This window comes from Callospermophilus lateralis, chromosome 13, assembly GCF_048772815.1.
Source record: "Callospermophilus lateralis isolate mCalLat2 chromosome 13, mCalLat2.hap1, whole genome shotgun sequence".
Taxonomy (NCBI): Eukaryota; Metazoa; Chordata; class Mammalia; order Rodentia; family Sciuridae; genus Callospermophilus; species Callospermophilus lateralis.
The window spans coordinates 59,159,725-59,174,814 of NC_135317.1; the positions used below are offsets into that span (position 1 = coordinate 59,159,725).

The 15,090-nt window shown below is 33.7% G+C and overlaps 1 protein-coding gene across 4 annotated transcripts in view; it reads left to right on the forward strand.

The window, feature by feature from the left end:
* The window catches only part of Enah (ENAH actin regulator), a 141,989-nt gene that overhangs the window by 80,621 nt on the left and 46,278 nt on the right, over positions 1–15,090 (forward strand). For all 4 annotated transcript variants that reach the window (XM_076832464.1, XM_076832466.1, XM_076832467.1 and 1 more), the window contains exon 3: positions 2,979–3,156. In XM_076832464.1, coding sequence (XP_076688579.1) covers positions 2,979–3,156 — 178 coding nt within the window. The remainder of the gene's footprint in view (positions 1–2,978; positions 3,157–15,090) is intronic.

Here is a 15,090-nt window from a genome sequence, read left to right on the forward strand (position 1 = left end):
ATTCAAAATAATTGGTGAACTGGAATACAGGTCAAAAGGAACTATTTAGACTGAAGGCAAGGCATCTAAGCAAAGATGGGATACATTAAAAAAAAAAAAAAAAACCTAAGATACTTATGGACTACTGAGAAAATATAGAATATATGTATAGGGTCCCAGGAGAAGAGGAAAGAATAAGACTGAAACAATAATCCAAGGGACAGTGAACAAAAATTTTAAAAGTGATGAAAGAACATCAGCTTAGAAATGCTATAAAACTTAAGTTTGATAAATACAAAGAAAACTCTGTGTGTGTGTGTGTGTGTGTGTGTGTGTATCCATCATATTAACCACTGTAAAGTACTTATAGCTTAAACTCTTTTAAGAGAAGTCTGTGGAAAAAAGACTTTTGAGAAACAGTAAGCTGTCATATGGAATTGGGGATGCAGTTTAGTGGTTAGAGTGCTCACGAGCATGCATGAGGTCCTGGGTTCAATCCACAGTATCTCCCAGCCCCTCCCCGCAGAAGGAATTAAAGAATAGGCAAGTAAAGCCAAGTAAAAAAGAAAAGCTAAACACATGGGCATCTCAAGAGATGTCAAAAGACTCTTGATAACGTGCAGTCGTGGTGAAAACTCATAGCTTTCAAGGAATCAGAGTACTTCCCAAGTCTGATTAAAATTATGTATAAAAGTATTATGATTTATAGATTTATTATTTATAGTATTATGATTTATAGAAAGATTATATTTAATGGTGAATTTGAGAAAATTTCCCCTCTAATATCAGTTCAGAGGAAAAGATACTTGATATCACTATGCCTTTTCAGCGTTGGATTTCAGTTCCTAGTCAGTATATGAAGGTAAGAAAAAGAATTAAAATATATAAGAATTGGAAAGGAAGAAATAAAGCTGATGTTTATTTTGGATGACATGGTTATATAATTGTGGGGGGGAGGACCTGAATATAATCATTAGGATTATTAGTAGATTAAAATAGTTAGAATTTATAAATATATTAGGTTAATAATAGATTAGAATTAATAAATATTTTAACAAAGCTGGGTACATTATCATTATGTAAAAATCCTCAGGTTATAATTTATCAGATACCTAACAAAATTAATAAAAAGTGTTCAAGACCTCTATCAAGCATTAAATACAAAATAATTAGAGGGTGGTATATGATATTCATCAGTTAGATTAATTTTATGGTATTATAGATTGATCAGTTCTATCTTAATCAAAATCCCAAAAATTATTGGTGGAAATTGACAACCAGAGTATGAATTGATAGCTTTACATGAAGAACTGAGAATAGCCAAAGTAATATTAAGGAATGAAATAAGAGAACAAACTGCAGTGGCCTTTGAAGTGGCATTAGGCACTATTGTGTTGGCAAAAAGTTAGGGATATTGACCATTAGGGCAAAATAGAGTCATAAGGACACTTGATTTATGAAAAAAATTAAGCCTGCAGCACAGTTACAGATGAATTGAATCAACTGGACAGCCATATTGAAACAAATAGGAACTTGAACCCTATATCACATCATAGGCATAAATCAATTCCAGTTGGATTGGGATGCAAATGTGAAAGGTAAAACAATAGAGCTTATATAAGTTGGCATTACATTTTTATGACCTTGGGATTGAGAAACATTTCCTAACAGGACATAAACAAGTATTAATAATATAAAGGAAAAGATCACTAATTTGAACTGAATAGAAGTGAATAACTTCTGTTCATCAACACACTTCTAAGGGTGAAAAGGTAAGTTATGGAATGGAAAGAGATAATTTACCACAATGCAGAATGTACAAAATGCATGTACAAATCAATGAAGGAAAAGATGGACAACTCAGGAGAAAAATGGGCTAGAGATTTATTAATTTAAGCAAGTATTCACAAAAGAAGATATCTTGATAGTACAGGGAAAGTACCTCATTAATAATCAGGGAAGCACAGGCTAAAACATAATAATAAAATAGTCGTACCTCAGAATTGCTAAAATAAAGTGGGGCTACGGATGTGGCTCAAGCTGTAACATGCTTGCCTGGCATGTGCGGGGCTCTAGGTTTGATCCTCAGCACCACATAAAAATAAAATAAAGATGTTGTGTCCAAAAAAAGAATTGCTAAAATAAAAACCACCGTTACCAGTTGTGATACTGTGTGGCATGTTGAGTAGCACAAACTGTTGTATGTGGCTGTGAGAGTGAATTGATAACAACCAATTTAGAAAGCTACTTGGAGTTTTCTACTCAAGTTGAACATGCATATGGCCTGTGCTAATTCTACCTCTGGGTATATACCCATCAAAAATGTATGTTAGTGTATACCAAAAGACATTTAGTAGAATGTTCATAATATCATTGTTTGTAGTAACCCCAAACTACAGATAGTCCAAATGTTCATTAATGGGCAAATGAGTAAATAAACACAACTTATACAAAGGAATACCATATAAAGCAGTGAAAATGAATGAAGCTTAACTGCATGCAACAAATGGGTGGTTCTTATAAAGGTTATTTTAAAGAAAAGGCAGATACGTTTATCAAACATAATGTCATATATATGTATGTATATATTTTTGGGGGGGGGGTTACCAGGGATAGAATCCAGGGGGCACTCAACCACGGAGCCACATCCCCAGCCCTTTTTTGTATTTTATTTAGAGACAGGGTCTCACTAAGTTGCTTAGTTTCTCGCTGTTGCTGAGATTTGCTTTGAACTCTGGATCCTCCTGCCTCACCCTCCCAAGCTGCTGGACGTGGGCCACCACACCCGGCTGTTTTGTTGATTTATTTTTTAACCATCAGATGGATTTACTTCTGTCAGACTTAGAACAGCAAATTGCTTTGACTCTATATTACTGTTTAACCATTTTTGACAAGGTATATTAGGAATAAATTTGAGTGAGTATGTAGTTAGGATTTGTCTATCTCCTTGATTTTGCCAGTTATTATCTTGATCTTTATAAATAATTATTGTCTTTTAGGTTGTGATAAATTGTGCCATTCCTAAAGGGTTGAAGTACAATCAAGCTACACAAACCTTCCACCAATGGCGAGATGCCAGGCAGGTGTATGGTCTCAACTTTGGCAGCAAAGAGGATGCCAATGTCTTCGCAAGTGCCATGATGCATGCCTTAGAAGTGTTAAATTCACAGGAAGCAGGTAAGGTATCTGTACTTTCCTTGTGTTCTTAAACTGAAGTGCTTTGGATACATTGAAGCAAATCTTTTTGTCAGCCTTTAAATGATATATTTATTTCAAGTAATTCTTGAATTTCTTTTATTTTCTACAAAAATGTGAACTTATGTGTTGACAGTAATAGTCTAGAAGGATGATCCTTTGAGTTTACTTAGTTTTTAACCTTCACATATGAAGTTATTTAGTTTGGTATCTCCTGCTGTAACAATTCAATTTTTATTGCTAGAACATGAGGTCATACAGTAGGAAAGAATAATGCATATTTATGTTTTTTTTTTTTTTTTTACTTTTTTATGAGGAAACACACTTTTTCTGAAACACATTTTTTAAGCCACTACTGAGCCCATGAACTTCAAGTAGTACAAGTTCTCCTTCCTTGGAGATTAAAACCTAATTCCGAAAGTTATTTGAAGTTTGAGGAGTGCCCTCAGGTGGTACAAGCTGGGAATTGCATTTCTTCTGATGCTGCCTATTGCTTAGAAGATGTTTATGAATAATTCACTTAAAAACCTTAGGGTTTAAAGCTGTATTTGTGTCAGGGATAAGCTCAGTTTTGTTTGGTTTATGAAATAGAAAGAAATACACCAGTGTGTGCTTATTTCTTTGGGGAAAATAGATTTTATAATTTGAAAAATGAATGTTACATTATAAAAACAATGCAAATGATTACTCTTTCCAGTATTGTGTGTTCAGTAATGATTCTAATCATATAACTCCTTTATGAGCAGAATTTATATCTTTTAATAGGAAGAGTTATTCAGACAAAAATTCGATATTTTGTGGAAGGTATAAAATTTTAAAATCTATTATAAATAGGTTATATTTATACCTTGCCTTATTCCAAAAGGGGGATTTAAACATTTAGTTCATGTGTTAGTCTACTTCACATGTGACATTTAGAGCAAGAATTTTGGGATCGTACAGAAACTTTAATGTTGTTCTTCTTGTACATAAGTTAAATTAGATCTTCTTTTGAGAGGAAATCAATATCTATAGGTAACTTGTACCTTATCATGTTTTATTTATTTTGAGGAAATAAACCACTGGAACTCATTATGATTTGTCTCTAGTTATTGAAAAGAGCATAGGAAAGTCTGTATTCTCTCTTGATAAGTCACTGCTTTTCTTGAAGGCATCAGTATTTTATTTTATCTATAGAAAGTATAGAATTGCTTTTATTCACCTTAGTTTTACCATAGGGAAGAAGCTATAGTTGTGATTCTTAATATTTTATTAAATAGGTCAATTCCACAGTTCAGAAAATATAAGTATGATAATATTTATCTTATCCATGTTTGACACAGACTACCATTATTTTTATTTCTGAGTCTTCAGATTGATATTAGGAATTCAATATTGTTTAGCATAGTTCAAAAGAATGTTTGTCTTGTTTTTTTTTTTAATCAAATAGAAAGGATTGTTTTTATCAGTAAATAGTCTCATAGTTTGCTTGCAAAGTGCAAATGATAATAATGCTGATCCTTTGTAATTGTCTTAATGTGAAAAGACACAATTACATTCTTTCATTAAAATTTAATTTATTCTCTGGGGATTGAACCCAGAGAAGTTTAATCACTGAGCCTTATCCCAGGCCTTTTAAATTTTTCTTACTTTTTTTTTTTTTTTTTTTTTTTTTTTTAATTTTGAGATGGGGTCTCCCTGAGTTGCTTAGGGTCTAAGATGTTGAAGCTGGCTTTGAATTTGGGATCCTCCTGCTTTGGCCTCCAGAGTTGCTGGGATTACAGGCCTGGCTCAGTTATATCCTCTTGTAAACTCATTAAGAAACAATGTTTCACATATAGAAAGATTGGCAAAACAGGAGACTCACCCATCATTTCACTAGCTACAGAAGCATTTTGGTCTGCCAAAAAGAAAAAAAAATTAATAGAGTTCTTCTTAGATGATTTTGATACTCTCTTTTCTGTCACAGTCTCAACCAATAATACTAGGGATTAAGGAGACAGAGATAATGGGGTTGGCACATGCCTGTAATCCCAGTGGTTTAGGAGTCTGAGGCAGGAGGATTACAAGTTCAAAGCCAGTCTCAGCAACCTAGCAAGGCCCTAAGTAATTTAGTGAAACTCTTGTCTCTAAATAAAACATAAAAGGGGTTGGGGATGTGGCTCAGTGGTTAAGTGCTCCTTGGTTCAATCCCTTCTACCCCCTACCCCTCCCCCTCCAAAAAAATAGAGGAAAATAATGGTGAGAGGAGCTGATCCATGTTAAACATCTCTGCATTGTGGATCAAGTCACTGGCAAACAAGCTTTTGATTCTTTAGTTTTTTTCCACTGGAGAAAGCAAAACATTATACTGGTCAGTGTTCTAAATAGTCTGATATATTTAGGAAATCCCTGTTTTCATAAATTACTTTAAACATTAATTTCTTATTTTTTATGGTATTAACTGGCCCCAGAAGTAGGAACATGGAAAGAGGTTGATGTTAAGAATCAGCAAGAGTGTCCTTGGAAAGGGTTATAGTTTCTTGTGTAGATTAAAGTAGAACATGTATGTTTCTTACTGCAGTATTATTATTTAGATTCCCTCCCATTCACTAAACAAACATACCAAATAATATCACTTCTCAGTATGCTCATATCTCCCCCTGCCAAAACTGTTTGCATTGGGTTCCCAGCCAATTCCCTGCTGAAATTGTCTACTGTCTTTTTTTGCCAAAACCAAGTTGAAAAGGCTTAATTTGCATGTCTTTTCCCTAAACAAATAGCCCAATAAAACTGATCAGAAACAAAAGAATATACTCTTTCATAAAAGAAAAGCAACTACAGTCATCAGTCTTACTTATTTTATAATGTTTTACCAGTTTTTTAAAAACCATTTTCCAGTATTTAATGTTTGTTTTTGTTTTATTTTAAGTGTTGTCAATATTAACTACTGTCGTTGTGATTTTCAGACTTTTAAATTGTGGACACCTTTGTTAAAACAAAATCTTTTGCTGAAGCTCGGTGTATAAATGCAACCACTCCCTCCCCTACAAAGGTGTTTTTCTGATTAACGAAGAGTTTAGGCCCACTGCCACGAAGGTGCCTACCTGTATGGTTCTTTAGAGGAGGATATGAAAATTATCCATTTTTCTTGGCAAAACCAACAATCACACAATCCTACTTTCCTCTTCCCCTTTCCTATCTCCCAAGTCCTCTAAATCCTCAATTTCTTTTAAGTTAAGGAAAAGCATCTTCCTTTGAGTCTAGTTGTTCAGACCTTTACAAGATGGTGTGTGTGTGTGTGTGTGTGTGTGTGTGTGAGAGAGAGAGAGAGAGAGAGAGAATCATTTTTTATGAAAAGGGTGGGTGGCAGAATGTTTTCCTTTATTTTGTTTTTAACATGGTGTGCAATTATCTAATATACTGGAAAGTACAGGAGGTGCTAAATACAGTGAGTTATATTTGGAATTTAAAAAAAACATCACATGTACTAACATTTTTGAAAAAGAGCTGAATTAGTGCTCTTCCTTTTAGACCAAATGCTACAGTATATCTTTTCTCCAGTGGAAATTGATTCCATTTTAAACAATTGTACTATTCAGACTGATAATTTCATTTTATTATTTATCATATACATCTTTAAGTTTTTGTAGATAATAGTTATGGGTTATGTAAAACTGCATTGTCAGTCCTTATGATGATTGTTGGAGATAAATTCGCACAATGTTTTATTTTGTAAAAGGCTTAAATCATTTAGAAATGGGAATACTTTTTAAATACATTTTTTAAAAGAAAATGATATACATAGCTAGCAAGATTATTCTGCTTTTGTTCTACTCAGTCTAGATGAAGCATAGCTTTCCAGAAGGAAAACCTTAAAATACCATTAGCTAAAATACAACTTTTGCTAGATTTATTTTTCTATTTTTTTGTCAATGAGAGCATAGTCAAAGATGTTTCCTTGTGATTAAAATTTTTATCAGATTTTATAATAAGTATTGAGACTTCATTTTTTTTTCTCCTTTAGTGGTAATTTGGTCTGATGTTCCTTCCAGGGTGAATGTTTATGTGACTTTTATTGTCAGAATTATTGAAACTCTTGGTAATGTGTTTGGAATTAATTGGATTTTAAAATCTCAAGAAGTTTCTAGAAATAGTTTGTGTATAATACTAATCTTATTTTCCAGTCTTTTAGATTGATGATATTCATGGGAGCAGTATCATGCTTCTGTCACAGAAAAACGCCATCAGCTAACAGGTTTTGGATATAAGTTTTGTGGTAGGCACTGGAATGATACTAACATGATAAAGTCTATCCCTTCCCTTCCACAACTTCATAACTGGGCTGGAGCTAGCTAGAAAGAAGGCCAGCAAAATTAGGATGCAGACTGTGAATGGAGTATGAAGAAAGGCTTTTGGCATACCAAAGAAAATTCTAGAGCAAGGGAAAGCTTTGAGGATAAGATGTTTGAACTGTTATTTGAAAAGGGATTAGACCTCATCAGTGATAAAGCATTTTAGAAAGACTTGGATACATGAGAATGTGGAACAGTTGGGAAATAACAGATAAACTATGTTGTGGTTTGGCCCTGAAAAATTATATGGTGTGAATCCCAAAAGAAACGACTGGAAAGGTTGTGAAGGGCTATTGTTCTTGCCAAGTAGTAGTATGAATTTTATCATAAAGAGTCATTGAAGAGTGTTCAATGAATGTTTGGTATGATCAGGTTTGTGTTTTAGGACAAGTGTGATGGACTGGTTCCACTGCCAGGTTACATCATGAAAACCAATTGTGATGATATTGGTGACATGGTAGAGAGAGAAAAGGAACAGAGTGAAGAGGAAGTGACCAAATTTTACTTTGTGCCTCCTCTGTCTGTGAAGGCGTAGTTCTAGCCTTTTGCATGTGTCCTCAGTTAGTCAATTTCTTCTTACCATGTCAGTAAGATGTAATGCCAAGAAAGAATATTTTGAGATGACAACTACGTGTAACAATTTGGGCCACTGGTGAAGATGGTACCATTAACCAGAGTAGAGAGGAAGTGAGTGGGAAATGGCTGTAGAGGAAGTATTTATGGTGAATAACAAATTTGGTTTTTGATACACTGTATTTGGGGTACATTGTTAATATGGCTTTTATGAAATTATATAAATTTGCATCTGGAAAAGATTCATTGCAAAGATAACCTTGAATTTTTTGCTTTCATTTTTAGGTTTCTTAAATGAACTAATCTTACTAGAGAAATAATAGTTTTGAAACAGATGAGATCTAGTTGCTCATCAGGATTAAATGAGTAAACAGGTTTAGGGATTGGGTGGGTGGGACACCCTTTTTTTTTTATTGGTTGTTCAAAACATTACAAAGCTCTTGACATATCATATTTCATACATTAGATTCAAGTGGGTTATGAACTCCCATTTTTACCCCAAATACAGATTGCAGAATCACATCGGTTACACATCCACAATTTTACATAATGCCCTATAAGTAACTGTTGTATTCTGCTATCTTTCTTATCCCCTACTATCCCCCCCTCCCCTCCCATCTTTTCTCTCTACCCCATCTACTGTAATTCATTTCTCTCCTTGTTTATTTTCCCATTTCCCTCACAACCTCTTATGTGTAATTTTGTATAGCAATGAGGGTCTCCCTCCATTTCCATGCAATTTCCCTTTTCTCTCCCTTTCCCTCCCACCTCATGTCTCTGTTTAATATTAATCTTTTCTTCCTGCTCTTCCTCCCTGCTCTCATTATATCAAAGAAGACATTGGTATTTGTTTTTTAGGGATTGGCTAGCTTCACTAAGCATAATCTGCTCTAGTGCCATCCATTTCCCTGCAAATTCCATGATTTTGGGACACCCTTTTTTTGTGGGTGCCATCATGTCCTGCTTCGTTCTCATACTTCTTCCACAGTTTTCTTCATTTATTCACCACAGTTTTCACAATATGCAAGATTAAAATGTCTACTGTCATTTCCAGTTTCCAGTTAGGGACATGGAAAGATGGGACTTTTCTAAAGTCAGACAAAACCTTGAAAGGGAAGCATAAAAGGGATTGGATCTTCTAAAGGCTGATAACATTTTTATTACATTTCTCTGCCTTTAAATTCAAGATCTTAAAAAGGATTTTGAGTGAAGTCATTTTAGGGTAAGTAAAGAGAGAAAAAAACTTTTAGTTTTGTGGTTTTTAGCAAAATTTTAAGTTATTTCTCATGATAGTGGAAATAACTTGAATTTGAAGTCAAAAGTCTGCAGTTTTGTCTCTGTTAGCAGGTTGCTGCCTCTAAAGCTGTTTCTTTATAGATATGATAAGGATAGTGAGAATACTATCAGGGAATCATTTCATTATGGGAATTAAATGAGGCAAGGGCAGAAGTATTCTCAAACTATTAAAATAGCTAATGTTTGAAAAAAAAAAGAAGATTTTGTGGTGCAGGTTAACTTATTTAGAGAAATAAAAGGTAGAAGTAGAAATTTTTCACTATTTTCTCCAACTTCCTCTTTTGTCCTTACTTCCTGGTAAAGACATATTTTAGGGGCTGGGGATGTGGCTCAAGTGGTGACGCGCTCTCCTGGCATGCGTGCGGCCCGGGTTCGATCCTCAGCACCACATACAGACAAAGATGTTGTGTCCGCCAAATACTAAAAAATAAATATTAAAATTCTCTCTCTCTCTCCCTCTTAAAAAAAAAAAAAAAGACATATTTTATGGGGGTTTTCATTGAAAGTTAATTCACTATCATTGGAATGCATCTGTATGCAAAGGGAAAATTAGACACAAGTGTTTCCTTAAGAATCTTCTATTCTTATAGGGGAAATAAGACACAGTCATAACACAAGAGGGAAAAATCATATCTACAGATAGACAAATTGCTGTGTGGTATAAAAAGAGATGAACTTTCTTCTCACTTGAGCAACAGGGAATGTGGCAAAATGACAAAGTGGCTTTTTGAGCCAGCTCTCAAAAGACAGACAAAAGATAACAAGCAAGATGAGGGAGAAAGGCATATATGGCCTGGGAAGAATGAGACATGTTTGTAGATCAGGAAAAAGTTTCACCTGAGAAAATAAATTCAGAAAGGTAAGTCAGATCAAGAAGGGCCTTTGAGATCTGTGGGTTCCAGAGATTAGTGTGAATTTTTTGACCAAGACGGATAATATAAGCAAAGCTGTACTTGAAAGCTAACCATGGTTTGAAAAGGCAACTACTGGAGGCTATGAGACAAGCATTCAGTTCCTAAATGAAGGCAGAAATAGTAAACATTAAGAAGAAAAGTTAAAAAGTGATAGAATCAGGAGTTAAAATGGAAACCAATAGTGTATGATTGCACTAAAGAAATCTGGCTGTCCATTTCCATATGTCAATAAATGCTCTGGGATAGTATCATGCTTGTTTGAATATGATGTGGTACTTAAAATTATTTTGGCAATATGAAGAAAGCCAGTAGTTTTGGAGGAATAGGTGAAAAATACAAATGTAGTTCAGTGAAAGTTTGAATTTTACTGTGAGCCTGAATTCACATTTTATTTTATAAAGGTTACATAGACACCATTCTGGCTTTAAAGAGCTCACAATTTGGTAAAGACATTTTATTAATTTCTTAAGTTGACATTAAAGTAGAATTAGAGAAACAATATGTTAAACCCATCATTTAGTATTTTTATTAACAGAGTTAGCTTGTATAATATGTGTGAATCTCCTTTTCCTTTGTAAATAATATAATTCTGTTCTGAGTAGAGGAGTTCAACTTAGTACTCACAGGAAGTAGACCTGAGTTAATTTTCAGTATTTTAGACCACTAAATGAGCAATACATTACTGTGATACCTATTAGCTTAAAAACTAAGCTGTCTTTGATTACTTGTGAAAGAATAAAGATTAATCATGAATACAGTTTCTTTGGACAGATTCACTATAAATGTCAAGTTCAAGGGGGTTAGTTAATATAATAAAAGGACCTCTATCTGTTGAAAAGATTGGGAACTACTGGGTCAGGCTTTCAATTCCTATGCCCTACCTGTTATATCTCAAAGCCTCAATTTTCAACACAGTGTAGTTAACCTTCTAAGTTAGGGTTCATGAAAAAATTAAGCTGTGAGAAAAATGATTTGTGTGACTAATGTCTCAGTTCTCCCAAGGGAGAATATATATGTGTGTATTCTTTACCTACAATGGATGGGTTAGGGCCAAATTCTCATTCCCTTATTCTCATTTCCTCATTCTTCATTTCTCTTAGTCTCCTTTTTCTTCATTTCCCTTAGTCTCCTTTTCTTATCTTTCATTCACCCACAAGAACTTATATGAAGTTCTTGACTAGAATTGGGACCAGAAAATGACTGTGGATGGATGTGAGAATTATATATCAAATTCTTGCCATTTGTTGGGTTTAGAATTATCTTTGATGTTTATATTATTTCATTTATATTATTCCATTATATTATTCCATTTATCTTTGATGTTTAAATTATTCCATATCTAATTCTCAGTCATTAAAAGGAAAGTTTGAGAGGGCTGGGGATGTGGCTCAAGCGGTAGCACTCTCGCCTGGCATGCGTGGGGCACTGGGTTTGATCCTCAACACCACATAAAAATAAAATAAACATATTGTGTCCACCTAAAACTAAAAAATAAATATTTTTTAAAAAAGGAAAGTTTGAGAGAATATTTAATTATAGCTAATCCTCTTAAAATCCATAGACCTCCTCATTATAAGAGAGATTAATGCCTAGAGTACTCTGTACTTGGTGATTTTGCATATTTTGATTTTTCTTTTGAGCTGAACCAGATGTAGAATCAGGAATCTTGAATTTCAAACCCTCACTTAAGTTTTAGAAAGGGTGTCTCAAGGATCTTTGAGCATTCCCCCTTGAACCCTTTGAAGAGACCTCAAAATGACCCTTTCATTATACTTATTTTTTTATTTGGTACTGGAGAGAGAGAGAAAGAAAGCTCCACTCACCAGGGATGAAATATAAACCCAAAGACATGTCACCAGTGACCCACCTTTTCTAATCTGCTTCCAGTTATAACCCAGTTAATCCATATCAGTGGATTAACTTCAGGCTCTCATAACCCATTCATTTCATCTCTAAAAATTCTTGCATTGTCTAACATATGAGCTTTTGGGGGACACCTCATACCTAAACCACAACACCTGATCCCCCCCCCCCCCGCCACCAATTATGTGAACACTCTCATGTACCTGTGCCCTTGCACTTCGTCTTTCTTCTTTTAGTATCCTGAGCTTTGTGGTATATGTTTATTACTTCCTTTTTTCACTTTAGACTGTTAACTTCTGGACTGTATAAATAAATTTGATAGTCGAAATCATTGACAATGCTAATATGGTAGCACTTACTTGCACATAATAATCAAATTATTTGAAGTCTCTTGCATCAGGCCATAGACATACATATTTTTTGGAAATGTAGCTTATAGTCTCATTTAATCTAGACTAAAATGTATGAACAGATTTTAAGTATATTTAATACCATAATAATTATAATATTATTTATATAAATAGCCATTTGAGTCTGTATAATTCTGTTCTTAAGAAAGTCACAATTATTTCACTGTTCCAAAGGGAACTTTTGCTTTTGGGAACTCTTTTTGAATTATATCACTTCCTTTTTAAGTAGGTATTTTGGCCTTAGTTTGGATAGTGTGTTTTTATTTTCAAGTTTTACATTCCTGAGGAGAGAAAGGCTTTCTGTTGTTTCCACATTGCCAATTAACACAGCATTGATATTTCTATCAACATTTAACCTTTAATTCATATGAGTTTGAGTAAGTGTTGTTTAAAACATTGCATCAGCATTTCTCATGCATTTCATCTTCTTGTGCAGAGTGATTATATGATCCCTCTAGCTGCCTTGCTGAGTCTTGACTTGTTTAAAACAAGTTCACTATAAAGTTATTGGAGTGGAAAGGTGGCCCATGCCTTTCTAAAGGCACTCTCTCCTTTAGCATCACTCCTTGCCCTGCCTTCTGATGGTAATTGTGGGAGGTCTTGGGAAAGAATTTTGTCTTGAGTTGACTCTGTTTAGTCTGTAAAGTAGCTGTGAGAATTGTTCTTCTTTCTTGCTTTGAAAACTATCCCCCACCCCTGAAAATTTATGGGATCTCAACCTTACAGTTCCTTAAGACTCAAGTTTAGATTTTTCTGGGTTGTTGCTTTACATTATTCCCACTGTTCTCTCCACAAAAATATTGTTTTAATAAAATTTTATTTCCCATATTTTTGTTTAAATGTTACTGATCTTCTATATTTTCCTTGTACCTTTTTTAATATAAAGATTCATTGACTCTCATGGTTACTATCTTCCCCCTCCATCTGTATTATTTAGGTGTATAAAATACAGTACTTAGAAGAAATACAGCTAGCAAATAGTGTATCTTCAGTGAGTTCTTACATTGCATCAATTCTGTAAAAACCCAGCTTAAACAAATGTATTGATTACTTTTTATGTGCTAAACATTATGATAGTTGCTGGTAATAGGAATATAAATATGGCACAAATATTACCTTTGGTTTTATCTGAGTCCATGTAAAATGGCCTGAACCTGGTTTGTGCCAAGTCTAGTGAGGCGGACAGATGATTCTAAATAGACGAGTCATTATATAATTTAGCACTCACAATAAATTGGAAAGATCTTAGATCCTACAACTTGGTATTGGGTTTCATATTGTGTTTTCCTTCTGGGCTCTTGCTAGTATTACAGCACTGTCCCACCATATTTTATTGTGCTTTTAAATAAAAAATGCATTGTTGCTGATTTAGTATCTCACTTTGTGAAAGTGGTCAGTAAAAGACTGAGATTTAATGTGGAAAAGTTTTAATGAAGAAAGTAAACCATTAAGCCTATTGATTGAACTAAACTACTAAAAATATCATTTAAAACATTATACTATTTTATACATAGTTTTCCTGAAAATAAAATGTTTTACTGAGTAACATTTATTGATTCTTAAGAGCAAGAATATGGCACTCCCAGTTCAACTTTCTCTTTAATTTTTTTTTCTTTATGTTTGGCAACCTATGTGATTTCTTTTTTTCATTTCTTTGAGTATACTGATTTTTCATCTAAAACATACCATCGTTATTTGAAATAGTGAACCAAAATTTGTACCAAAATTTATGACCTACAAATTATAAGGTAATATATTTTTAAAAGAGTAGGATAATAAATATTGTTATGGATATATTGCAGAGATCAAGTTTATTAATGGTCAGTTTGTAGAACAGTTTTTTTTAAATGTCCTTTCTGACAACCCACACCAATAATTTATATTTAATTCTTTTTAATAAATCCCATGTAAGGTAAACACAATTTGATTTTTAAATGTGTTCAACAAAGCTATTCTTTTGATAAAATTTGACTTTTTTTTTTTTTTTAATTTCAGAAAGTAAATTTAGACCTCTTTATCATTTAGACATTAGCTGTCCTGTTTTTAGATAGAGACTGCTTCTTGGTAAGCAACTTCTTAAAAGTATTATGAATTATTGTACAGAGAGGAAGAAGAGAACAAAGGCAATGGGGTTTCCTGGAAAAGGAGACAGCTTTAACTAGGACAGTTCTGAGTTTTGGTAAACCATCCTGAGTGGATGTATATTCAAAGTCATGTAAGAAATGCCTTTGGTTTTGATTTCTGTTGGAAAGCAGCCTTGTTTCAGAAAAGCTGTTATGCACCTGTTTCACATCAGCTCTGGTATTTGGAAAAGGTATCTGGTACTGACACTGCAGTCCTTCCAGATTTTTAAGATCACATTGATATTATCATTGGGGTAACATCATTCTTTGCTTATGTGAAATTCTTTTGTCAGAAACTAGAGCCATTTAGTATTCTGTCTAGCAAGAGCCATTCTTGCTAATAAAAACTCTTATTTCCAGTATAGCCATTTGTTACTCCAGAAAATTCTTTTCTTGTGATTATAAAGTTGTGTGCTCTGCTTAT